At 46.0% G+C, this 27733-nt stretch overlaps 1 protein-coding gene across 2 annotated transcripts; it reads right to left on the bottom strand.

Annotated features, from left to right (window-relative positions):
* P4HA3 (prolyl 4-hydroxylase subunit alpha 3) lies at positions 1 to 27576 on the bottom strand. 2 transcript variants are annotated; one of them, XM_084893402.1, is made up of 13 exons: positions 27315 to 27573; positions 19022 to 19164; positions 18120 to 18343; positions 15213 to 15362; positions 9718 to 9769; positions 7207 to 7370; positions 6754 to 6930; positions 4363 to 4427; positions 3764 to 3923; positions 3559 to 3621; positions 2481 to 2549; positions 1080 to 1176; positions 1 to 326 (listed from the first exon to the last, which is right to left on the bottom strand). In XM_084893402.1, the coding sequence occupies exons 1-13, from the start codon at positions 27515 to 27517 to the stop codon at positions 256 to 258; spliced, it is 1638 nt and encodes a 545-aa protein (XP_084749528.1). In that variant the 5' UTR covers positions 27518 to 27573; the 3' UTR covers positions 1 to 255. The 2 variants fall into 2 exon arrangements, with proteins under 2 accessions (XP_084749528.1, XP_084749529.1); XM_084893403.1 differs by lacking the exons at positions 1 to 326; positions 1080 to 1176; positions 2481 to 2549 and adding an exon at positions 3191 to 3260 and having other exon boundaries at positions 3493 to 3621; positions 27315 to 27576.
* Between the last annotated feature and the right edge of the window lie 157 nt (positions 27577 to 27733).

Here is a 27733-nt window from a genome sequence, read left to right as displayed (position 1 = left end):
CCTTTTGCCCCATCCTTTGTCTTGTCCCTTCCACTGTGCCGGTGCCTGGAGAAGAAACAAGGTGAGTGGTTTCTCCGTGAATTCTCAGGTGAGCCCTGACACAGACCACTTCCCTGCCTCCCATTCGCAAGGATCACAGTGCTGACAAGGCCCTCTTCCAGACGGATGCTCTCCTTTCTCCTCTCCAATCCGTAGCTTTTGGCTTCTGGCTGGCTTGGAAAGCCATGGGACTTCATCGATGTCTCTGCCAACATGTCAGTCTCTGGGGCTTGAGCTGCAGCGTCTGCGGAATTCCTGCCCGTACTCGTGTATCCACTTGTTGGCCACTGGGGGAGGGTGGGGAGGAGGAAGAGAGCGGGCTCAGCAAACAGTGGCCGTGCTCACCACGGGGTTGCACCCTTAAATTCTGCACCCCGGCAACTCACTCGTCTGACCCTAGTCCCAGTCCTGCTCCAGACTAGAAGGTGTTGCTCTAGCAGAGATAAATAGCAAAGACCCTGAGGAAAGGTCCTGACAGGCCCTGTCTACCTGCGGGTTCTGAGATCAATCAGTCATCTTTCATTCATGTAGCTCCAGGAGCCCACGTTCCCCATGGTGCTACTCCAGAGTAATGAGAGAAAAGGGTGGCCCTTCCTGACAATGTCCATCTCAGCATGAGAGTCTCTCTCCTTTTTCTGTATTCAGAGCTGAGTGTTATTGGACACACATATTACATAAACACGTCCCCTACTTATTTCTCTCTTCCTTGTTTGACCATCTCCTCATGGGGAGGCCCTGGATGGTTCTCTCTCTGGGATACAGGACGGGGACTCAGCACTGTCTGCCTCCTCAGCCGTACTCAGGAGCCCAGGCCTGTCTGTCAGGTCAGTGGTCTTTTCTGACACTTGTTCTGTGAGAGGGTCCCTGCCCTTTGGGGGCTCCCAATCTGTTGCGGGCAACTACCCCAGAGTCTGATCATCTCACTATAACATGGCACTGCAATGAAGCTTTTAGAGTGAGAGGACTATGCTGGGCTGCCCAACCCTATTTCACTTCACTGTGAACCCCTCCATTCTGACACCCAGAAAGGCAGGCCTTACCCCACTTATCTCCCACCAGGACAGGACAGCCAGCATGAAGTGTGTCATCATTCCCTTCACCGCTCTTATGCAGGTTCCACCAAAACAGCGCAGCATTCTGAAAGCAAAATGACCCCGACCCCAGTCATTCCTTGGGAAGCTCATGACCGAGAACAAATGCATGTGTGTCATTACAGGAAAGCCTCCCACGCAGGCTGGGGGAAGGCATCCACAAAAAGGCACAAAGCGGCATAAGCTGCCATTCATTCATTCGTCCTTTATTAAGGGCCTACCCTGCTTCAGGCCCTGAAGATGCAGAGACAAATCATGTCCAATTCTGCTTGAAGGAGCTCACAATCTTTTGGGACAAAGACATATAAAAACAGACCAGGACAAGCCAGTGTGATAAGTGCCAGGAGAAAGGTGCGTAGAGGATGTCACTGAGATGCACAGAACAAAAATCCACAAGGTGGAATAAAACATTCCTCTTACAATTAAGAACTTAATCCAGACACTTGCCCTTCCTTAGGCACTCACTAATCACACCCCTAGGAAGCCAGCATTTCCACCCCAATTTATCAGCAAGGACGCTGAGGCCCAGGGGCTTTAAGTAATGCAACTAAGAAGGAACAAGGTCAAGACTCCCAAGTCCAGTGTCTGGACCCCAAGTCATATGTTCTTCCTCCAAACCCAGCTTTTCCCCCTCTCTACTTCCTATAGACTTACTTTAACCTGTGCCAACCCCTGAGTATTCATAGATTCCTGTACTTACTCACTGAATGCTTTGTGATGTGCAGGGCACAGTGGCAAGTGCTTTATAGGCACAATCTCATTTATTTGTCCTAATTTCATTCCTGAATTTAATAAGGGCTGCTATCCCTGATTGATTGATTGATTGATTGATTGATCTAAACTTTGGAGGAAATATTCATTCATTACACAAACCTCTTACTACTTGGCCCTCCTCTGTGCCTCACATGGTATCATAACTCTATTGCCATACCTTGTTACTGCCTGTTACTTTCTCTGTGAACTCCTGGAGGACAAGGACTATGAGTTTTCCTCGGTACCCTGAGTGCCTCCAGCCCTCAATGTTTACTGAACCAGTGACTGAGAGACCAGGTGCTGTAGAGGATCGAAGACTAATAAAGAGTTCCATTTTATGTTCTATTGTAATAGAGAAGTTCTACTATAATAGGGAAGGCAGCCATGTAGTCATCTACTTGTAATATAAGAGTAAATAAAATAAACGTAGAGGCACAATAACATGTGGTCATCAAGACTGAGGGATTATCTTTGATTCTGAGGGAAAGACTTCTTGTCCCTACCCCCTCGAAATAAGCTTGAAGCACAGACAACACAAAGGCTAGAATGTTGGTTCTTCACCTTACAACCATCTGTTGGGACCAGACCTCCACTCACCTTGACCACAGGCATGCTGAAGTTGGCATAGATGAAGGCTGTAGCTCCCCCAGCTTCCACCGAGCTCAGCTGAAACACCAGAGGAAGAGTCAGCGTTGAAAGAGCCCTGACTGCCCTACTCAGCCCTACCTGATCTCTGATGTCATTTCTGCATAGATTCCCTCCCATGTTCTGTTCAATTCTGGGAGAAATACTGCAAGACAATTACCCAATTGAGGAATTTTTACTCAATGGGTGTTTGCCTGCAGGGCCACAGAAGGAAGGACATTTAGGAATTCCCCCTTTACTCTTCCAGCTAAGTTAACATCCTTATTGAAGGCAACAATAAGATTCAAACTTTGAGACCCTCAGAAAGAAACATTAGTTATATCACAACCCAAGGCACTCACACACAATCACACTCACACACACACACACACACACACACACACACACACCCTGCAATAGTAAATGTTTCATAAAATATTACTACATAAGATACCCCCTGTTATTTCCATTTCATTTTATTCTCTTCTTGTTCAGAATTCTTAAATACTGACCAAATCCACTAAATGTATTTCACAGCCCACTAATGGATCATAACCTGTGGCTCACAGAACAAAGTTGGGCATCACAGGAACTACTGATTGTATCTTTCCCAGGTCACTCAGTCCCTCTCTAGGTAACCTCAGCTAAGGTGTTTCACCACCATATTCTAGAATTATGGCTGCTTGTCTTGATTTGCACTTCTTTGTATCTTCTGGAGACTATTCAGTTGCGAATATCAGATAAAATCAACACCTGGCAGGGACCGGTTTGGCTCAATGGATAGAGCATCGGCTTGGGGACTGAAGGGTCCCGGGTTCGATTCCGGTCAAGGGCATGTACCTTGGTTGCGGGCATATCCCCAGTAAGGGGTGTGCAAGAGGCAGCTGATCGATGACACTCTCTCATCGATGTTTCTAACTCTCTATCTCTCTCCCTTCCTCTCTGTATAAAATGAATAAAATATATTTTTAAAAAAAACCAACACCTGAAATTGCTTTGAAAGACATAAATAGTCCTTAAGTAAGAAGCCCTGGTTTAGAGCAAGACTCACATAGATCATAAATGTTGCAACTCGGTTCCCAGACTTCATTCTATACAATGGGCTGGTTGGTGACTGAGACAAAAACAAAACATCATTATTTTTTGCAGTTGGCACCAGAATGACAGCCAGGATTCCACCATAATACAGGGAGGAGAAAAATAAATGACATTTTGGTTCTCCACCCCAAGAGATTGGTCACTGACCCCATAGTTACCGTAGCATGGTCAAAGTGAGGCTCATAGTGTCCTCCGATTCCATAGTTCACCACCTGGAGATACTCTGCGTAGGGAGGCTGGACATCAAGGCCCGTGAGGGCAGCAATGCGATGGTCAAGGGTGACCAGCATTGGGTCAACGGTGTCCTTCAGCCAGGCACTAAAGCAAATCATAGGTTGGAGCTCTGGTGATCTTATGCCAGAAACTATTAAATATCTGTGAATGAGCGAATGCATGAATGAAGTCAACTGCCAGAGGAAGGAAGACAGGGAAGACAGGAAGATAGACGTGGCTGTCTAATTACCTACTCACTGCTCATGCTAAGTCTGTTATGCTCCACCTCAACATCCACACATTCATTCATTCAACAAACATTGTCTGAGGCTCCTCACTGAATGCCAGGCCCTGTGCTAGGTGCTGTGAAGATTGAAGGCTCAAAGCATGAGGCGCGGAGATACAAAGAGGAAGAAGTGCCTTTAAAACTGCAGCATCTCCCATGGTGTCTGAAGGGCTGCTGCTGGCCTTCATCTGCTATGCGACTGGCCGGAAGGCAGGTGGCAGGCAGGGCCGGAGTTCCAGACAAGGAAGGACCTCTTACCTTTTGCTAATGCGGTACTCCACCGGCAACTGCTTTTCGCCTGATGCCACCACAGATCTCTGCAGCTGACGGGAAGAACGTGAGAGAAAGTCCCAGTGGTTGTGATGCGGAGGGAGGAGCTCCGTCATTGCCATAGGCATGCCCCCACGCCCCACCCCCCGCCGACACTTCCCCCCCAAAAGCATGCATAAACCTAACAACCGCCAGTTCCTCCCAGATTACAGGGTACTTTGCACAGGACACTAATTTAGTAATAGCTATCCATCTTGAAAATAAAAGGTGACAACAATCTCAGAGTTGAAATAATCTTTAACACTGAGTCTGGGAGACAGTAGGCGCTCAGTAAAGGTCTGTTAAACTGAAACATGTAATAGTCTAATCCCTTTTGCACCCGCACGGCTGTGAGTCCTGTAAGAAAAAGGGCCGTTTCTCATTCCTCTTTGTATCCCCGTGTCCGGCACAGGGCCTGCCCAATGGTGAGCACTCAGTGTTTGTGGGATTAAATGGACACCTCTAACAGAAGACACTTTCTCTTTTCAGAGACAGCCCATTCCTCCTGAGCAACCCTAACAAAGGCCCTTCCTTAGGGGAATCAAAATCTGTTTGCTACAACTGCCCGCACTGGGGGAAGGCGTGGGGGGAGGGACCAAAAAGGCTTGAAGTCACTAATTTAACTGAACGATTGGACATAAAATTTACATTATTTATTTTTATTTTTTGTTAATCCTCACCTGAGGATAATTTCCCGTTGGTTTTTAGAGACAGTGGAAAGGAGGGAGGGGGAGAGGCGGAGAGAGAAAGAAACATTGATGTGAGACACACTGATTGCTGCCTCCTGAACGTTGCCCCGACCAGGGCCAGGGAGGAGCCTGCAACCGAGGTCGGTATGTGCCCTTGACCGGAACCAAACCTGCCCTTCAGTCCATGGGCCAACACTTTATCCACTGAGCCAAACCAGCTCGGGCTACATCATTTTTTATATTGATTTTGGGAGAGAGAGAAACATTGATGTGATTGATGTGATGTGATGTGATGTGATGTGATGTGATGTGATGTGATGTGATGTGATGTGATGTGATGTGATAGGGGGATTAAACCCACAACCTGGATATGTGCCCTGACTGGGAATCGAACCCACCACTTGTTGGTGTATGGCACTATGCTCCAACAAGCCACACAGACCAGCCAGGGCAACATTATTTTCAAATAAAGTGGGTTCTAATCGCAAAAGGTCTGTGCAATCCACATAGATGACCCGGCCGCGAGGGACTGAGTGAGTGTCTCCGGATGAGCCTGCGGTCCTGTTACCATGGCAACAGAGTAGTTCTCAGGAAAAAGGAGCTGCGGGCCAGCTGCTCCCGCTGGCTTCCTGAGAAGCCAAAGCTACTGAAAACACATCATTCAGCTCCCCCGTGGAGCTTAATCATCTCAGAAACCTTCTCTACAGAGAGTCTATGCTTCACTGGACTGGCTTTTAGGTGAAATGATTACTGCTGCTCTTCTCCCCTGCAGTCCACAGCTGCTGTCAGAATCCTCCTTAAAACCCGGAGACCGGATCTCGCCACTCCCTGTCTGACAGCTTTCCCCCTGCCTCCGGGATACAATCCAAATCTCTCCCCGCACCCCCCGCACCTCTCCTCCCCCCGCCGTGGTCTTTATGGTGCCTCCGTGTGCAGCATCACTTCCCCCACATCTGCCACAGAGCTGCCCCCACTCTCCGAACACGTTGCAACTCAGGTGCTTGCACATTGCTTTGTCTTTGGAATATGCGTTGCCACCTGGTCTCTTTGATGAATTTCACGTCCACAGGGAAGCCCTCTCTGTTTCTTCCTCTCCCCTCATCCAACTGCCTTTCCCTCAGCAGGAGATGCGCTTCCTTAGGCTGCCATAGTACGGCTCCCACTAACAAAATAATAGAGCTGAACCAGGTCACCTTCCCACTCTGTAAGGCTGTGAATCTGGACCAGGGTATCACGCTTGACCCTGTCATGTCACCCGTTTTTTTCTTTTACCAATTACATGAGATGATGGACATTTGGGGAGGATACATTTTTTTTTTAAGGTTAAATTGATATACAAGGAAACACACAGAACTGGGGTGTAGTCGTTGGTGAGCTTTGAGAAATGCCTACAGCTGTGAACTCCACATCCCTAAGAAGATATTGAGAGCACATTTCAACACCCCAGAAAGTCCCTTGTACCTTTCCCCAGCCAATCCCTGCCCTCCAGAGGGGATTTGTGATTTTTTTCACCCCGAATCAGCATAGCTGTAGTTTTGAACTCTTGAACCACTGGCAGGTTTGGCTGCGCAGGCTGTCTGTTCTCGCTCTCCTGAACTCCAGGCACGTGGAGGCACCAAAGAAAGTTCTTGGAAGCTCTGGGGACACTCACCCAGGGCTCCGCCAGCCCTCTGATTCTCTGAGCCTCCGCGTCGCTGACAAAGTCGTGGTAGAGAACAACGTAGGGCTCCAGGTGGACCACCTCCTTCCGGACGGGCTGGAGCAGCAGGTAGGGGCTGGCGCTGGTCTCGTAGGAGCAGTGCAGGCTGGGGATCTGGTAGTGAGTGGGCTGGAGGGAAAGGCTGGAGTCAGCGTGCGAGGAAAGGGTCGAGGCGCTGGCGCGAATGTAGGGGAACTACAGCATCAGTGGACTGTGGGAGGCCCAGAATGCGGTCACTGGTGCTGTCCAAGTGAGTTTGTTCCCCGCCCCCCCCCCCCCCAAACTGGATTTCCCTATCCTTTTTCCTCACATTGCCCCAATTCTACTCTCTCTCTATAGCCAAGCCGGTTCCTTGTAAAGAGAAAAAATTAAAAGGAATTTTTCTCTTCCTCCGGAAAATCCTACCTGGGATCCCAGGGTCTGACACAGCCCCTCGTAGGTGTCTCTGGTCTGCAGGTGGGGCACGTTGGGCCTCTGGATGACAGCCCCCGCCGCTGCCTGGTTGGCACTCTCTGCCAAGAGCTTTTCATATTTCAGGACATTCCTGGCCATCCTCTTATTATCCGGGCCTGGGAGAAGTCAGAGCAGGGGATAATGCAGATTGACAAGCACGTTTCCTGCAGCTTCACTGTCACCACGACCAGCACCCGTGTCCCCGCACAGGAGGGTGTGGGGCCCCACTCCCAGGAGAGTTATGTTATATTGATTATGTATTTTTAAAAGATTGAATTGGGCCTGATAGATCTGAGGGATAAAGGCCTTTGGAAAGAAAAGTGGAACTTAACACTCCTAGACCAAGGGATCATCAGGAGGGCCGCTCTCAGACAGGGAGATGGTCAGTGTTTTTGCATAGGGAATAATCTTCATCCTTTCATTCATTCAGTCAGTCATCTATTCATTAGTAAATCTTCCGTGAACATCTGCTGTACACCAGCTACTGTGCCAGAGCTAACCTCCTGGAGTTCACAGTCCAATGGGGAAGAGACATTCAGCAGTTACAATGAAACATGACCAGTGAGTGCCACGAAAGAGAAGTTGAGAGCCAAACCTGTAGCAGAGGCCCGGCCTGTTCCTCCTGGGGAACTGGGAGCTGATTAACTCCTGACTCTTCCAGCGCCTTCAAAATTCCCAAATGGCCTAGACACAGAGCAAAGCGGGATGGGACATGGGGTTCTAGCTTTAGTTCTAGCCCAAGTTCCTGCAGGGCCTGGTGTCTTACTTGTGCCCACTTTGTCTGCAAAAAGCCCTGCAAGTTGGCAACTACCCTGGCCTTCTAGCCTCTGTATGTGATTCTCAGTGTATCTCAGAAGAAGGTGCTAAGTTGCTCTAATGCTTCCAAAGCATCTCTCTCTGTGGAGCTCAGTGTGCTTCTACCCACCACCTCCGCCCTGACAAAGGACGGAAGGAGGGCACAGAAATTACCATCTATTTTTTTTTTTTTCATAAGAGGAGAAATGGAATTCTGAAGAAAAGAAATGATGAACCCAAAACACCAATTAAAATACTGCAAAGCCAGAAATGGAACTGGGAATCTCAATTTGCTGTGTCCCACTCATCCACTTATAATAATACCGCACAATATGGGTTCTCTGGGAGAGGCAGAGATCTTACCACATCAAGCACAGAAATAACGGGACATTGGGTTCTCATTTTGCCTGCACCACTAATTGCCCACGTGTTTCCAGACCACACAGCTTCTTCCTTATCCTACCGGTTTGCCAAATTATCAGAATGGAATAATATTACTAAGTGGATTCATTCAAAAGTGATAGATAAATACCACTGTAAAGTCCTACATGAAATACTTTATACCTATTAAAACATTAAATTGATTATGTATCTTTCTTTAGCAACTAAATATCTTATTAAAGGAAAATCTGGGAAGCCATCTGCTACCAAAATTGTACACAAAAATATCCAAGCAGAGAGCTAAGCTAGAGAGTCTCTCTCTTGCTCAACTCTGCTGAGGGTCCAAGCTCAATTCTGTGCTAACTGGGAAGGATGCTTGCATAGCAAAGTGAGCCCTGGTTTACAGGAAGAACTGGCATCTCTTTGTAGATGTGGTGAATAATCCTGCTGAGTCACTCTCTTTGCACACACCGCTCTCATTGAGTTCACTAGTTCCCAGGTCTGCTTTCCAAACCTGGGTCTTTAGATGTCCCTGAAGAAACTGGCTCCCCAACTAGAACCTGTTCCCCATTGAAGCAATATCTACATTAATAAAAGAGAAACTTGCAAATTGACCATAACTCTGCTATGCCAGTCAGCCAATCAGGAGGGAATATGCAAATTAGAAGGACAAAGATGGCTGCCACCCAGCTGCTCCAGGCATGCAGTGGCTGGGTAGGATGCCTGCTATGAGAGGGAGGGCAGGGGGAAGGGATCTACAGAAGTGGCACTCTGGCCACAGCGAAGATGAAGACTGCAGACTCTAGAGTCTGCAGCAAAGATGAAGAGGGCAGAGTCTGGCCAGAGTCTGCAGTGAAGGAGCAAAGATGAAAACAGCAGACTCTGGCAGGAGTCTACAGTGAAGACAAAGGCGGCAGACTCCGGCCAGAGAGAAGGCCTGGGTCCTGGTTGTCGGAGGAAAAACGGTGCTGGAAGTCAAGGCAAGGAAGGCCTATTGCGTGAATTTTCTTGCAATGGGCCTCTAGTTAATATATGTCTGTTTGGGGTGGAGGAGGAAAGAATAGATTACTATCTTCTTAGCATTTTCCAGCTAACTTACACTTCCCCACACTCATACTCCCATCAATCAGTGTGTAAGATTTAATCCAAAATTAGAAATGTGACTTAGATAATGAAATTAGGAAAATGAAAATAGATAGCTGTATTCCACCTGCAGAGATTAAAGGCCAAGAGCAGAAGGGATTTCCAGTAACTCAGACCTGTGGCTTATCTTTTATCATTACGTACTGTAGAGAAGAAACTCCTGGGAGAGGCTGAGGGCAAATGAAACATTTCCCGCCTATAAAAAAAGAAAAGAAAGAAAAGGAAAAGAGTTTACTGCACTGAGGATATCTCCTCCGACCAAATCAATCAATGGATTTTCGAAAGCATTACAACATATTCTTACCATAAGCAGATAATAAGACTCATCGAAATGAGCAGCAGACTAGAAATGGGGAGGGTCTCTGTCCTAACTCAGGATTGGCAGTCCTGATGTAAATCAGGTCTCCTCAGTCTCCTCATTTACCAATGACATTACCACCCTTACCAGGGAAGGTAGAAAAAATAAGTAAAAATAAACTTTCTTAAAATGTTCTCAAATCCTAAAGCATGCAAGACCATGTAATTGCAGGGTGTTATCATTTGGGTAAATTTCATTATTAAACTTGATATGAAGCTATAAAAGTCTTAGTAAAAATATATTTTTATCTGAAGTCTATAAAGTTAGTGGAAGTGTGCTAGGCAGTGAGACAGGCATGAGCAGAGCAAGGATGAGAGGCCAGGTTCAGAGGGTCACCAGGGTGGGAAATTCATTCAGACCGGACCTTTCATATTGTTGGTCATGGGGATTAGTCCCCCCTGGCCTTTCATAGCTCTAGTCATGTGGCTCGGGCCCTATCCTGACCTTTCCTCCCCTGGCATGCCACCAGTCATGTGGTATAACCCCTTGGAGGCGAACAAGGGGCCAAAGAGAGGCCTCCGACGACCCCCACGTTGGCCCTTGGGCGACCACTCCCTTAAGCCTCAACCCTGCCGAAACCGGTTTGGCTCAGTGGATAGATTGTCGGTCTGCGGACTGAAAGGTCCCAGGTTCGATTCCGGTCAAGGGCATGTACATTGGTTCAGGGCATATCCCCAGTAGGGGGTGTGCAGGAGGCAGCTGGTCGATGTTTCTCTCTCATCGATGTTTCTAACTCTCTATCCCTCTCTTTTCCTCTCTGTAAAAAAATCAATAAAATATATTAAAAAAAAAAAAAAAAAAAAGCCTCAACCCCTATGGATAACGTCGAGGCCTCAGATGTGTGTCAGCCCCAAGCCCAGGAAAACAGCAAAAGCAGATAACAATGCCATGGCTGACCTCAGGACCAGCTGCATTGACTAATGACCTCCTGACGACCAATCAGTGGAGACCACAACAAAGAAAGGACCCACTGGGAAAGCTGATGAATATTCTGTTGAGATCCTCCCCAGGGACCTTCAGATAAATAACCCTCAAGACCAGCACCGGCCCCCTTCCCTCAGGTGCGTTTTCCTTGCCCCTGTCTTTCTCCTAAATTCCAAGGGCCCTTCTTTTGCCTCTGACTTGTTTCCTAAGCCCATGCCCAGCTGGCTCACTTTTCTTCCCTTGGTGACTTTCTAAATAAACTTTGGCTTGTAGTTTTTGAATCTTGGCTCTGAATTCTTTCTCAGCCAGAACTCAAGTACTGAGGTTGCTGAGCCAAGGTTCCATCTGACTCCACTGGCCTAACACCTGGTGCCGTTGCTGCCAACAGGAGGGAGGCAAAGGAATACCTCAACCTGAAACATTCCTACCACAGAGTAGTGAACTCTCCCTGTAGCCATTCAACCTTGGGCAAAAGGAATAGACCAAGATAGATGGGCTGTCTCCTTGCTCTCGGATGATGGTGAACTGATAGAACTCTGTTTCCTTCTGGTCGTTTTATTTTTGCATATTAAAATCTTTATTTTTAGCCCTAGCTGGTTTGGGTCAGTGGATAGAGCGTCAGCCTGTGGACTGAAGGGCTCCAGGTTCAATTCCAGTCAAGGGGACATGCCCGGTTTGCAGGCTAGATCCCTAGTAGGGAATGTGCAGGAGGCAGCTAATCAATGATTCTCTCTCATCATTGATGTTCCTATCTCTTCTGAAATCAATAAAAAAAGTATATATTTAAAAATTTTAGTTTTAGTGATAAGAGCAATAAGCACATTATAAAACATATGAGACAGTGTCCATGGGTTATGCTATATGCATAAAAGTTCAATAGGGTGGTGAAAGGGTCAATAGGGGGAAAAAGGGAATATATGTAATACTTTCAACAATAAAGATTTATAAATCAATCAATCAATTATGAGAAATAGAAAAACAATGCTCCACTGGAACCCAGGCACTCCACACATTCTGGATAACATATAGTCTTTACATAGTTATAATCATATGTGATATATACATATTTATATCCTGATTGTTTCACTCGACATGGTTATCAGGAATGGTTTTTTATATCATTACAAAATTAGTCTTCTGAGACAGCATTTAAAAATTATTATTTTTAAGTGTGGTAAAAAACACACACATAAAATAAATTTACCGCCCTAACCACTTCTAAGCATACAGTATTAAATATATTCACATTGTTGTGCAACCAATTGCCAAAACTTTTTTATCTTGCAAAACTGAAAGCCTGTACCCATTAAACAACACCCAATTTCCTCTTCCCCTCACCCTTAGTAACCACATTCTGCTTTGTCTCTATGAAGCTGACCCATACTTCATATAAGTGGAATCACACAGTATTTGTCTTTTTGTGACTGGCTTGTTTTATTTAGCATCATGTCCTTAAGGTTCACCTGTGCTGTGACATGTGTCAGATTTCCTTCTTTTTTAAGGCCGAATAATATTCCTTTATATGTATATACTACATTTTGGACACAAAGGCTGCTGCTACCTCTTAGCTATTGTGAATAATGCTGCTATGAACATGGGTGTGCAAGAGATTCGGCATTTTTAATGGGTGCATTTTATTTCATCAAAAAGCTACATCACAGATGATCTAGCCATTCCACTATTATGGGATATACAGGTCGTTTCTAATTATTTAATATCATTAATTATTCTTTTTTATATTTAACAAAGGATAGTTAAATAATCTATTGATATCTTATAATGTCAGGTATTAACTAAGGGTTATAGTTTTTCAAATTCTTTTGAAATGAAGAGGACTATAATGTAATTTTATGTGTTTTTAAAATGAAGGTTTTTTTTTCCATAAAATAGTTATGTTTTATCAAGAACAATGTTAGAATTATTTTTTATGTTTGTTACATTTCTTTGGAAATGTGTATACTAAATAATGTTAAATGGAAAAAGAGAACATGTACACTTGTGGTATATAATATAATCATAATTGCTTCCATGTATTGAGTACATATGTGTCAGTGTTAGGATGTTACACGTATGAGCTCATTTAATCCTTACAACAACTTTGTCATTGAGGTGAGCTTTGAATGGCAGAATATGCTATCCCAAAATATGCCTTTTTGGCGTAAGGATTATTCTAACCTAAATAGTTTGAGGAAGAGCAGACCCAGGAGACATTCTGAAAAAACAGTAGTGTTGCCCTTTTGTAAGGGACCTAAAGGGAATCCCCATTTGTAAGTATCTCCCTCTGCGGACCAGGAAGGACGACTCTAAATCACAAGAGAATCTTATCTATTGAAATCTGCACAACTTTACCTTTGTTTGCCATGTTTTTCTGGGTAACCTCCCATAACTGGCCTCTCCCCATAGCTTGCTTTCTTTGTCTTTAGCTGAAGTTGATATTTTTTTAAATTTCTATTTTCATTTTTCAATTACAGTTGACATGCAATATTATATTAACTTCAGGTGTACAACACAGTGATGAGACATGTATTGTATATAACTTACAAAGTGATCACTCTGATCTGTCTAGCCCCCATCTGGCATCATACATAATTTTTTAATAATTATTACACTATTACTTGCTGTAAACTGAAGGTGATATTTAAGGTGGTAACTTGGGTCACCTCAGAGAGTTACTCATTTCCCCAGGTTTTCCCATGTGCTAACCTTAGGTACATAGTTAGTAAACTCTGTTTATTTTTCCTCTTGTTCATCTATCTTTTATTATAGGGAGGTCTCAGCCAAGAACTCAGAAGGTTAAAGGAAAATTATTTTCCCTGCCCTACAGCATCACTATTGTTCCCGTTTTAAAGATAAGAAAACTGAGGTTCAGGGGGTACATTGCCCCAAGTTTTCACAGAATTTGAACCTAGGTCTGTCTGGCTTCAGAGCTTATGGTTTAACTGCTAAATAATATTTTACTAAAATGTATCATAAAAATATTGTGTATGATTATATAAAGTATAATTATATAACATTATAATTATATACTTTTTCATGGTATAAATCTATAATAATAAACAGGTAATATGCTAATTAGACTGGATGTCTTATAGACATCCTTCCTGACGAAGCTGGGCCCGGAGGGAAGCCAGTCCGGGTCCCAGGTGACGGTGGCTGGGGAAGGAAGACCTACTCTTGCACAAATTTTTGTGCATCAGGCCTCTAGTATATTATATATACACATGTATATATATTGGCATGTATATCTATCTATATACATACCATATATAATTTCATGTGATAATGAAAAGTCCATGAACAGACATGGATTTCTAAGTTACCAGGGGTAAAAAGGGAACATACAGGGTGTATAAGACAATGCCTTATGTGTTCTATTAACTGTTGTATGAAAAATGTGCTGTCAGAGCACAAAGAAGGAGAGTCTGTGGAGTCTCAGGAGAACTAAGAAAGACTTCACAAAATAGGTGACATCTGAGCTATGCCTTGTAAGATGAATAAAATTTACCAGACAAAGCACGATTGTGGGCAGGGAGATTTTGTCAGTGAGTAGAAGAGAAATCTAAGTCATCACGGGGGTGGGGTGGGGGGAGGGCAAAATTAACAACCAGACACTGGATTAAAAACCCCAGCTTTCAGGGTAAGCTGTTAAGTTTATCTTCTCTGAGTCTCTGTGTCAATTCTCTATTCTCTTCCTCTATTAAAATTCAATTACTTCCTGCGCTTTGCTGCATCACAGTGATTCTATTTCAGTTTTAATATTTAGCAATTGGGCAAGAAAGTTAGGAAGGCACCCTGGGAAGTTTTATAACAAAGATCCACTTACCGGAAACTCCTGTTACAGGAACCAGACCATTGGCTGCACTGAGAATAGATATGATTTGGGAGCAACATGTGGGGTTGGACTGCCCATATCCGCCTCCCTTTTCTCAGCAAAAGGGGGAAAGGAAAAGGAATGCAGGGAGTCAGACAGACTTGGACAAGGGAACTTTGTGACAAGTTAGGAATTCTTTTGAGATTTAGTGTACTCACACATGAAATAATAAAATTACCGCCCTGCTTGACTCACATTTGGTCCTGTTGGGAAGATGAAAGAGATTAAGAGACATGAAAATGCTTACAAAATGATAACGTGGCAGGGGTCTTCAAACTGCGGCCCGCAGAGGAGTCTGATCCGGCCCGCCAGGTTTTTTGGGCAGTGAGCGCAGCCGAGGTGTTACAGTAGGAATTAGTAGTTCATATAGTCCGGCCCTCCAGCTCTCTGAGGGACCGTGATCTGGCCCCCACTTTAAAAAGTTTGAGGACCTCTGAGCATTGCATTTACTGTGATGAAAGCAGTGAGTCTCGCGCACGCCCCTACCTGGAAATAGGCAAAGGCCAAGTGATCCAAGGCGTCCTCCAGACTCGCCTCGTCCTCTGTATTCCACTCTCCGTAAGAACCTCGGAAGAGGCTGACGGCCTCCTCCAGCCATGGAATGGCGTGGTAGTAATCCCCCATGTCATAGGCCACCTATAGCAAACACAGGTACTATCACTAAAGCCACAGCCACAGGTAGAGGAAAGGAAACGACATGCAAAGAGTAGGGGCCCTTTGGAACCCAGCACAGCAAGTTTTCATCTCAAATTCATTTAAATCCAATGAATTAAGCACCTATTACATACAAGGCATTGCACCAGGTACAGAGAAGACACAAGATTCCTGCATTTGAGGAATTTATAATCTGGAGAAAAGACAGATATGAACAAGTGTTAACTATACTGCTGGGCAGATTGGCATGAATGCCCTAAGGAAATATATATATGGATTTGGATACAATAAGATTGGGAGGAAGGGCATTTTAAGATGAGGGCATGGTAGAAACAGAAGCCAAAGCAAGAACGTGTTCAAGTAATGCATTGGGACTGTGGTGTAAGGTGAAGCAAAGCAGGAAATGAACTTAAAAGGGCAGCTTGGGCTTAGCGGTCTTGTTTTTAGGAAGATATTGCTAACAGCAGTGTGAGGAATGGACTAGTTCATTTCTTTATTCAATATTTACTGAGTGTTTACAATGTACCTGGTGGTCCCTGACCTGAAAGGTAATAAAATCAAGGGGCTTGTGATAAACCAATAGTTGTGACACAATGCATTAGACACCATAATGAAGGTAGGCCTGGGGATGGTATGAGAACTCAGTGCATTGCTCTATATTAGGGGTGTCGAACTCAATCAGAGAAGGGGCCAAAATCTAAAATCCAGCCTAAATCGCGGGCCGAATGGTTTACTGAACAGTCATAAACTGACAATGTCATAAACTGACAGCGGAGTGCAGTGATGACAGCGCGGTGCGGGCCACATTGCAAGGCCTGGCGGGCTGGATTTGGCCCGCGGGCCTTGTGTTTGACACATGTGCTCTATATTAAATGTTGGACTATGGCAACATGTACTAGACATAGCACCTGTCTCTTAATAGCTCACCACTAACTAGAATACCAGAACTGCTAGTGGAATTTCCTGGAAATTGATGTGGGAGACAGCATGGAATTATAAAGTCACAGAGCTGGAAGGATTCTTACAAAATGACCAAATTCAGGTATAACTTCCAGAGAGGCAGCAAGACAGCAAAATGTAGAGATCCTGAGACTCTGCAGTCAGTTCCTACCCCAGGCCCGCACTTTCCCTCCGTGTCACCTCTCTGGTTCTCAAGTTCCCTATTTGTGACAAGACTGAGTTAAAGAATTATAGTAAAAAAAAATATGACTGGACCTTTTCTGCTAAGTTGACAATTTATTTATTTAAGATTTCCATGAGAAAGACTGAGATCATTGGAATCCTTCCAAACACAGAGACTTAGAAATTTTGAATAAAACATAACCACTTTATTACATATTTTCAAGAAAGAATAGAAAATACCCAGGTGCCAGAAACTACAAAGGAGCAGCTGAAGATGCAAGCAGTAAACCAATGAGCAGCTGCAGAAGCTGCCTGGGATGGGTAACTAAGGCTCAGGAACCTCGGGTCGGAGTAATCTTAGATTGAAACGGCCACATGAGGACAGATGCGTCTTCGGCAGACCTCCCCAAAGCTAGGGATTGGATTTTAGACACGGTCATAAAACTGTAACCCATTGAAAACTATGCCTTAAGAATAAGAGTTGACCAGAAAAATCTATCCACTGCCACAGGAGAAAAGAAAGTTGTTTTGTTTCTGTTGGCTCTGGTTAGGGGAATAAAATAGCTCCTTAGAATATTAGCAACCTTAAGCTTATGCTTCAAGTGAGTTTAGGGTGAGCATTTACATTATTCATACAGGTAAGGAACCATGAGGCCAATAAATCAATATGAAAATAGATGGAAGGCCACTGCAAATCAAAACCATGAGGTATCACTTCACCCCGGATGATTCAGCTCTAATTCCATTCAGGGTCTCAGAAAAGGAAAGATGGTCCATAAAGTGGCTTAGGGCAACTCACGCCGCATTACTTTGGAAGACTGATCCTCAAAACCTGGAGACAGGACACATGCCGCCCACTCTCAGATCAGCTAATGGATACCATAGGAGTTGGGGGCAAACCACTTTCCTGCAATATGCATCCTCAAAATTAAAAAGGATTTACTCCACTACTTTTTAAAGCAACGGCTAACAAAGAGTATATTGTAAAATGACCTCAAGTGTGCTTATGACTTATGAGCAAAGATCAGTGACATATCTCCTACGGGAGCTTCCTGAAGTCTATTTCCTCCAGGAATGTTAGAATGAATGGCTTGTTTTGTGACACTGCTTTAATTTAGTATGTCTACATTCCCAGGAAATGTACGAGAGATTCCAGAGAGTCTTGGCAGGCCGACTGTCCATGATCTTCCCTCCACGTCACCATCTCCTATCCCTTTCCCCCACCCGTTCATCCACAGTCAGGGTGTATAGCCAGGGTGACCAAGGACCATTTTACCCATGACAGTCCCAGTTTATGTGTGTGTCCTGGCTAATAACATCCCTCCCACTCTCAGTAGTGTCTTAAGTATATGGTCACGTTAACTATCCTGGATAGAGCCTGGGATTTGGAGTTAAAAGACCCAGGTTCAAATTGTAGTTCTACTTAAAACTGTGAAGCCTTAGGTAAGTTCTGTACTCTCTGGGAGCCTCAGTTTCTTCATCTGAAAATGGGAAATAACAACGAATTTCCAAGTTCGCTGTCAGAATTAGAAAAATGTACAAAGCAACCGGGATATAATTATTCCACCCACAAGAAAGTAGCCCCTAGCAATTCGCCCTCTCTCTGAAAATCGTTACCTTGCCAACTTGGAAGCAGTCATCAGCCGAGAGGGAGAAGAGCCGGCGGGGACTGTACAGGTCGGTGACCGCGGAGCCAGTGACCCTCTGGAAGACGCCTCGGGCCAGGCCCTTCACGCTGAGCATGTACACGTCCTGCAGCCGCATCAGCGCCCTGGCGGCTCCCTCAAGGTCCTCAAAGGCTGGCAGGTCCTGCTCCACCTTCTGGAAACCGTCCTTCAGAGCTGTAAAGGTCGTGAAAACAACCCCCCACCCACAAAGCAGGCCCTGAGCATTTAATATATGTAAGGCATAACCACCTGTCCACATATTCCAAGAGCAAAGATAACATTTGATTTGCTTTTCTTCTCAGTGGCAAGCACCGTTCCTGGCACAGAGTGGATGCTTAACCCAACCTTCTGAATAAGGAATAAAGGCTGTGGAGTGGAAACTGAGGCACACTCCTCTATCACACCGTTCCCTCCCTCTGTCCCCAGGAGTCTCGCCCTTTGCAGGGACAATTGGTTCTCCTCCTAACTTCCCTAAAGCCAACAACCTTGTTCAAACACAAAGTCGAGTAAGTTAAGAAAGTGATCCTGCTACAGATCACACTGCAGTGGCAACGTAATAAAACAGAAATTATTAGAAGACATCTCTTTTTACATATATGTAAATGGCATGATCTTTTGGATTCGATCCAAAATCAAGTGAGATAATGGACATGAAGGTACTTTCTAATGTAAAATTATATAAACATATTAACAAGGGGACCCAGTTCTTTGTGATAATTAGAGCTACGGAGATCAAGTAATACCTAACCACTTCCTAATCCTTCATCCCATCCCATCAGAATTTCGCTCCTCTCCACTGAGTCAGGAGATAGAATCTTCTCTTTACCCTCCAGCCACCCTCCTCCTGGTTACCTCGGGTGTTCTCACTCGCCTCCAGACTATGCACCACATTCCTCCAGTCAGACTGCAGGCGTTTGATGAGAGTAAATGCCAGCAGAGGGTTAGACACAGGGGTGGCTGAGTCCTCGTGCAAAGAAAGCACCTTGTCATAGAACCTGGAAGAGAGGACTAGGATGACCTCACCTACCGATGCAGCCAGGCACCTAGGAAAGGCTGGCATGCTGTATAAACATTAAGAGTAGTCAAAAATGAAATGTTGGATCATGGAATATTGTAACCCATAAGAAAAAGAAAAGAAAACTGCCATCACAAAAGTAGGTCTCTTCATTTGTTCCTTCAACGAGTCAGTCTCTACCAGTCAATTATTGTGCACCAGGCACCATGCTAAGGGCTAGAGATAGAAATGCAAGACAGAGTCCAGCTCTCAAGGAGTTCACAATCTAGAAAATCATCTTTTTCTCTCATCATTCTATATTCCATAGAATCTGGTAGAAACACGAACACACTGTTCAATTAATTGCAATAATTGTGATACATGCTATGAGAAAAGTAAGCATATAATGGGATGGAACGCTATAGCAATTTGTAGGCAGGACACCTAACCCAGATGGGAGTTAGAAATACCAGGGCAGAGCCCTGGCTGGGTGGCTCAGTGGACGAGAGCACTGACCTCATACGCCAAGGTTGTGGGTTTGACCCCCAGGCAGGGCACATACAAGAAGCAATCAATGAATACATAAACAAGTGAAGCAACAAATCCATGTTTCTCTTTCTCTCTCCCTCAAAATCAATCAATAAAAATTTTTTTAAAAGGAGAAAGAAATATAAGAAAGACTTCCCGGAGGGGATGGCCCTTGATCTGCGTCCTGATATGGATAGCTACTACTTATTGAGTCCTCATCATGTATTAGTCATTCTGCTGAGCGCTTTAATACATAGTCTCATTTAATCCCCCCAACAACCCTCAGAATAGACTTGGTCATGCCCATCTTACAGGAGAAGAGACTGAAACAAGGCCATACTATTAGCAACAAAACCAAGAATGAGCCTAAGCCTGCCTGACTCTGAAGCCTGCTCTGGGCTGACTGTGCCATAGTGATTCCATGGATCTAGAACAAAGAAGGGAGGAAGAGTGTTTTTTGAGCCAACAGGGACTCATGTGTACAAAGGCCTAGAGCTGTGGTCTGCAAACTGCGGCTCGCGAGCCACATGCGGCTCTTTGGCCCCTTTTGAGTGTGGCTCTTCCACAATATACCACTGCCTGGGCGAGTCTATTTTGAAGAAGTGGCGTTAGAATAAGTTTAAGTTTAAAAAATTTGGCTCTCAAAAGAAATTTCAATCGTTGTACTGTTGATATTTGGCTCTGTTAACTAATGAGTTTGCCGACCACTGGCCTAGAGATTTGACATGTATTTGTTCATTCAACAAGTCACTCTATCCTGGTTACTTGTCACACTCCATGCCAGAAGTTGGACAAGACAAGGTCTCATGCTCAAGGATTTTGTAATAAGAAAATAGATGTTTTCCTCATCATTTTATGCCTTAATTCAATACATACTTCTACGAAAGAATGAATGAAATTCTATATTATCCTAGGAGTTGAGAACAACATTATGAATGAGCCAGTAACCTTGGTCTCAGAGACTCACAGTCTAGTGACCTATGAACACAAATAATGACATGACAGAAGCAACACCAGACCTATGAGCAAGGCTTAGGGGGGTGTAAAAGGGAGTGATTGATTCGGCCAGAGCAGATCAGAGACGATCATCTCTCCTTTCACAAAGGAGGGAAGAAACCGAGACTTGATGGGGGAATGCAAGCATGAGGAAGGGAGGAGGAAGCCTCCTTCCAGGTAAGCAGAGGCAGTCCCAAGGATGCAAAGGGCGAGAGAGAGAGAGAGAGAGAGAGAGAGAGAAAGAGAGAGAGAGAGAGAGAGAGAGAAGGGGACTGACAAGCAGTTAGTAGTGCTGGAGCGCGGGCCTTGGGAGTTGGGCAGATCAGACTCGGCCTTGCTGAGGAATTTGGCTGTTACCGAGTGCACCTAGGAGCCACCAAAAGGTGTTCAGTGAGAGTGGGACACGCTGGCAGGTACAAGTGTGTGAAAGGGTGGGGAGGAGGGCTCAGAAGTGGAAGTGACTACAGGCAGAAAGACCAGTTTGGAGGCCATTTCAAAACTGCAAGCAAGAGACCAGGAGGATCTGAACAATAATAGTGACACGTAGACACTGATGACGGCTAATGGGGAATGAAGAGGTGATGTTTTCCAGCGTGCTTCCGTTTGCAGGACAGGGACGAAGACTGGGGCCAGAAGTGACCATCTTTCTGGCTAATTTCTCTCCTCAGACATCCTGCAAGAGTGTTCCTGTAAGCAAAAGACGCTGTCTCCTTTTCTGGCCTACTATGGTTATTCCACCCCTAACAGCGGCATTTATATTATTGAAATGTATTGATTTAAAAAAGGCAGACTTAAGAGCTCTAGTCCTGCCCTCCAAGAATTTCCCCCTTGTATTAAAATTATTTATTTCCATGAAATATAGCAACCACCAAGGAAGTAAAAGAGAAGAGTGTGATCAAAGTGAAAAGGATATGGATTTACGTGAATGTGTACAAGAGCACGGGAGAATATAGAAGTTCTTTGGCAAGAGTGGGAGCTTCCGCCGAAACAGGTTTGGCTCAGTGGATAGAGCGTCAGCCTGGGGACTGAAAGGTCACAGGTTCGATTCGGGTCAAGGGCATGTACCTTGGTTGCGGGCATATCCCCGGTAGGGGGTGTTCAAGAGGCATCTGATTGATGATTCTCTCTCATCGATGTTCTTAACTCTCTATCCCTCCCTATTCCTCTTTGTAAAAAAAATCAATTAAAAAAAAATATTTTTTTTAAATGGGGACTTCCATGGGCGGAAAGGGATGGAAGTGAGGAAGAGATGGTGGCTGGGTGGGAGGATTTCAATACCTTCAAGCAGAGTCTGGCCTAAAGATTTCTCAAGGGTGGTTCCTGAGACGATCAAACTGGGCTTGGAAGTGGAAGATGACTTGCTTCACGGTGCTTCCAGGGAGCCAAGCATTCGATTCAAGCATAAACGAAGGAAGGAGCTCAGGACCTGGGTGCCCCCCGGAGGGAACGGGAAGCCTGTCACATACCAGGATGTGTCTGATCCCCAAGCAGGGCTGCTTGAGAGTGGTTACACTAAACTACACCAGTCTCAGGGGGTGGGTGTTGTGGGTTTGTTTTTTTTTTAAATTATTATTGCCCATTATTTCCTGCATCAGCTCCATATGGAACTACTTAATGAAAGATATTCCATTGCTCGATGAAAAAACTTCTCAGCAGAGAGTTGGCCTTGAGTCCAGCCTGTAGAGTAAGTGTCTAGAAACAACTGAGGCTGAACGGGCAGTGATTTTATAAGGAGGTCGGACTGGGAGGAGACCTGAGACTTATCCTGACCCAGCCTCCCACTGTCCTTCAGTTTCTCCCTCTATAGAAAGACAGCACCGGTCTAGTCTAGAAGGTCTCTCTTTTAGCATGACCGTTCTAGTATTTCTTTCCATCATCTTTTCCGCTACTGAGCAAATAGGTTCCTCGTCTGGTCCTTGAGGACTGATGTCTAACAGGCAACAGAGGAAACTGAGGCCCAAGAGGAAAGAGGTGAGGCAGAGAGCTGAAGATTGTCCCAAGCCATGAATCCGACCAAAAGCACTGTCACTTTTTCACTTTGCGTGGCGGGCTCAATTTATTTAGCACAGGGGTCTGCTCTTCCCCTACGGCACACAATTCAGTTCAGCTCTCAAATACATCATTTTTCTGCTACAGAGAGAGAAAAAAGGAAAAACCCTATCCACTAATATCTGAGGCTGGTTTGGAATCTAAACACTGGCTCCATGCCCAGCCTCCGAGCAAATAGCTGGTTTTCAGAGACTGAGTAACTGGATGCTGAATTCAAACCTCATGGTTTCCTAAGTGGCAAATGCTGCTGAGAGTGGAAAAGCAGATCCTTTCCTTCAAGGCTCTGCACATAAAACGTGCAACCCAATCCCTGCATTAGGCAGAGCCTGGACAGAGGATCCAACCGCAATACGTGGGCTATTTTAATTCAATATGTTTCTCCTTTGGAATTCAGAAATGGCTTTGCTTCAGTCCTTCTGAGACATTCAGAATGGTTAATTCTTAGCACAGAAATAACTGCTACTGGCCCTACTCTTTCAGCCTTGGTAGTTTTAAAAAACTGTATCAATAAAAAGAACTAGGGGTTATATATATGTTATATTTACTAAATCTATATAATGAATATGTACTATACTAATATATAACAATACATACTATAACTAGTATAATTTTTATTTATTAATGGGGGTAGAGAATAGTCTCAAGCCCACAAAAATGTCATTTTTAAATTTAAAAATTCAAAGAAGAATATCAACTGAGGCCCTTAGAAATAACATCTCAAGTCCACGAAATCACCAGATTGGGAGTATAAGGACATGAGCAGGAACTGCCAACATTCTTGCTTTAAAAAGCAAGCATTTCACTAGGTTTTAGAGCACTGATTCGAGAACAGACAGTTCTCAAAAATATCAAATTACTCTTTCTGAAATAACACGTCCATAAGTCATATGAGAACCTAGAATTTTTCCGATTCTTTTTTATTATCTGAGCTCTCGCAGTCCTAGTTACTGTTTACAGCCAAACGTGGGGTCTGGTTTCACTGGTCAGTCTTAACAATTGCAAAGACCTAATACTGACTGAGCAATCATTACATTCCAAGCACAACAAAAATTACTTTATATGGTACTTAATCCCTCCAACAACCCTATGGGAGTAGATACTCTCATTACCATTATTTTACCGATTAAAAAGTGGATCTTAAAGAGGCAAAGAAACTTGCCCGAAGTTAGAGCCAAGGATTTAAACAGAGGTCTATTGAGTTCCTGAATCCAGACTCTTAACCATTCTGTACTCGGGCTGCTCCTAAACCTCGGGTCTGGGTCCTGTCATATCCGATAAGCAAGCGGTAGAGCATCACAGCATGATGGACGGAGAATCCAAAGAGCGGTGTTCTAGTCCCGGATTTGCTACCTACTACATGTATAAAGTCCTTTAGTTTTCTCATCGTTCAAATAATTTCTCATTTGTTTAAGAGAGTGATACAAACCTACTTCAGAGCACTGAGTGTCAGAGAGGATTAAGGGAGGGAGGGCTTGTGTGAAAACTCCCACTTTGACCATGACAGTGGTGAGAAGACAGTGAGGTCCTGCCCAGGTGCTTTAATCAACAGGCCCCTTTCTGGGCTTGTTCCCTGAGAGGCTGGGCCTTGGCATCAGGGTCCTGACCCTCATCTCCACCAGGACCTCATCTCCACCAGCACCACCACCAAAAAAAAGGGGGGTTAGAGGTAAGAGAGCAAGCACATGGGTAGCCGGGAGCACGTGGGGATCTGAAATAAAAAACAAAAAAGTCTGTCTATTTCCATCAATAAACCTGGACTTCAGTGAATCTAGACCAATGATTGTCAACCGGGGTGTCACAAGGATGTTTAAAAATGCACCACCTGACTATTGAGTCGGGGTCACTGACCTCCTTTCCTTTGGATTGTCAAGTTAAAAAAGGACTGCAGACAATACAACAATAACAACCATCTGGTGTGAAGGACTCAAAATCAGACCTATTTTTTTTTTTTTTTTTTTTTTTGGTCTGATTGGCAAAAATATATTTTTTCGGTGTGCCACAGCACTTTAGGAAGTAGTTTATGTGTGCCATGAGATGAAAAAGGTTGAAAATCACTGATCAAGACTGAGAACAAAATTAAAATATTTTGCTGTGTACACGTGGGCCTACAGAACATTAGGCAACTATGCTCCTCCAAGGAGTGACAAGAATTATAGAAATCATAATCCTTTACTGCTATGATTAATATATACTTACATACATTATATATGTGTGTGTGTCATGCTTATTTGAAACTAACAGTGAATTTAAACATGTATATAATGCTTATATGCAAACAGCATACTTAAGAGCACGTTCCCAATTACATCATCATCCAGTCACCACCGAGTAACAAACAACATCTGTCACATTCACTTCCACACACAAACTGATTCTCTTGTCGGTGGCTCTCCCACACACACAGCCCTGGAGTCCCCTACACCTCCTTCCCGCGTGCCCCAGCGCTGGTATTCCCATCACAAACACCCACGCACAATTCTATAAGCAGCACACACACTGTGAGACAGCCCTCCGCTGTCTCCGCTCAGCAGAAGGTCCTATGACATAAGCACAGTATGAATATACTCAGGTAACAATGTGTTCACACCACCATTTCTCATTCTGCGGGCTTCTTGATGCCCCAAGCAGAGAAGGCACAGCACGTGCTCACACATGTGGCATCAGATACCATCATGGATCTTTCATAGCTTGACACTGACAGTATGTGATGGCAGTGCCCCAGGGTTCCAAGTCTACAGCATTTCATCCCACAGTGTGTGGCACTAGTGCGTGTTGATTGCATAGCAAAACAGTATTGGCTGGGCATCTGCTTGTGTGTGCTGTACTCAGGATCCTCTAGCATCAAGAATGGTTCTACCCAGTATTTTAAAAAAATCTTTATTGTTGAAAGTATTACATATATTCCTTTCTTAAAAATATATTTTATTGATCTTTAACAGAGAGGAAGGGAGAGGGACAGAGAGTTAGAAACATCGATGAGAGAGAAACACTGACCAGCTGTCTCCTGCACACCCCCTACTGGGGATGTGCCCGCAATCAAGGTACATGCCCTTGACCGGAATCGAACCTGGGACCTTTCAGTCCGCAGATTGACGCTCTATCCACTGAGCCAAACCGGTTTTGGCACATATATTCCTTTTTATCCCCATGGACCCCTTCTAGCCCACTCCCACTCCCCCACCCCAAGCCTGCACCACCCTATTGTCTGAGTACCCAGTATTTTCTTGGTGTCAAATACGTTCATACACATACAGCACCTACGTTATCATTTGTTTAGAATTTAGAGAGCTCTCCCAGGGGCGAAGAGAAGGGAGAGCTGAAAGCAAAGGAGACGTGGCACCTCTGACTCACAATCATGATGCTACAGACTCCATGCTCCTGGAGCCTTGGGTCTTGTTCCCCGTTTCATCCCCAGGGTCAGGAACGGCGCTTGGCACTCAGACACACGTGTTGAATAAACTGATGAAAGTGAAGCAGAGTCACATCGTGACTTATACTGTGACCACTCCTCTGCGTCTTTCCCGCGTGGCTGATGTCCATAGTGTCATGCGCATCCAGTTCCAATGACGTGCATGTCTCCCACCTGGTCCCAGAAGGCCACCCGACTCATAATACACACCAAGGGCCCGGCCACATGGTCAGCGCACGGATGGCTACAGCATCCCACAGTGTCCGCCCACCGCACTCCTCTGTGTCCTCCCACCGCACTCCTCTGTGTCCTCCCGCCGCACTCCTCCGTGTCCTCCCGCCGCACTCCTCTGTGTCCTCCCACCGCACTCCTCCGTGTCCTCCCGCCGCACTCCTCCGTGTCCGCCCACCGCACTCCTCCGTGTCCGCCCACCGCACTCCTCCGTGTCCTCCCACCGCACTCCTCCGTGTCCGCCCACCGCACTCCTCCGTGTCCGCCCACCGCACTCCTCCGTGTCCGCCCACCGCACTCCTCCGTGTCCTCCCACCGCACTCCTCCGTGTCCTCCCACCGCACTCCTCTGTGTCCTCCCACCGCACTCCTCTGTGTCCTCCCACCGCACTCCTCTGTGTCCGCCCACCGCACTCCTCCGTGTCCGCCCGCCGCACTCCTCTGTGTCCTCCCACCGCACTCTGTGTCCTGGGCATCTGATAGTGTCTGGGCATCTCTGTGACACAGAGCCGGGGCCCACACCTTGGAAACGGTCTTGTGAGGTCCCCCTTGGCCTCGGAGTCACTTCACCACCCCTTCCCACATGTATCTGTGTGTGTGTGTGTGTGTGTGTGTGTGTGTGTGTGTGAAGCTGGGCTGGAGTGCCTGTGTGTGTGCGTGTGTGTGTGCGTGTGTGTGTGTGACCCCACGCTGTGTGCACAGTGTCTCTAGGGCCAGACTCAGCCTCAGTCCCCCCATCATCCCATGCCACAGTGTCTTGGGGTCACACACAGGGTGACAATGGACCTGGGGTGTCCCCCCGAGCGTGTCCCAGCCCCAGTGGGTGTGACACTGGGTGTGAAGTCCCACGCAGGGTGGCCATGAGTCTCAGAGTTACCCCCTCCCCTTGGAGTGCAGTGCCTCTGTCTCCTCCTCTGACTCAGTTTCCCCCGCGCTCACCTGGTCAGGTCCCGCAGCCGCGCCTCCTCCCCGCGCAGGTAGCGCCGCAGCAGCGCCAGCAGGCGGCGCTCGGGGGCCAGGGCGCGCGCCACGCTGGTCACAGCGGAGAAGGTGTCCCCGCGGCCCGCCGCCCCCGCGGCCCCCGCCGCGCCCGCCCGCAGCGCCAGCACCGCCAGCAGCGCCAGCCGCGCCGCGGGGCCCATCGCCGGCCGCACCGTCCCCTCGGCCTCCCGCCGCCGCGGGCTCCGCCGCCCCAGCTCCCGCCCCGCCCGCCCCGCGGCCCCGCCCCGTCCGCCCCGTCCCGTCGGCTCTGCGGGTCCTGCCCTGCGGCCCCCGAGCCCCGGCCCCGCCGCCTCCGCTCCGGGCCCCCCGCCCCCGCCCCCAGCGCCTCTCACTGCGGGGCTGCCTGCGGCCTGGGC

Source organism: Pipistrellus hanaki (assembly GCF_964339955.1).
Source record: "Pipistrellus hanaki genome assembly, chromosome: 9".
Classification (NCBI taxonomy): Eukaryota; Metazoa; Chordata; class Mammalia; order Chiroptera; family Vespertilionidae; genus Pipistrellus; species Pipistrellus hanaki.
The sequence above is the reverse complement of the archived record's forward strand: the minus strand, read 5'-3'. Positions and strand labels throughout refer to the sequence as shown.

Coding starts and splice junctions, on each gene's coding strand:
- P4HA3 (XM_084893402.1), bottom strand. CDS start 27,517: ATGGGCCCCGCGGCGCGGCTGGCGCTGCTGGCGGTGCTGGCGCTGCGG. Junction 4,428..6,753: donor GAGGGCTGGCGGAGCCCTGG/GTGAGTGTCCCC, acceptor TCTTCCCGTCAG/CTGCAGAGATCTGTGGTGGC. Junction 1,177..2,480: donor TCAGCATGCCTGTGGTCAAG/GTGAGTGGAGGT, acceptor TTTTGCTTTCAG/AATGCTGCGCTGTTTTGGTG.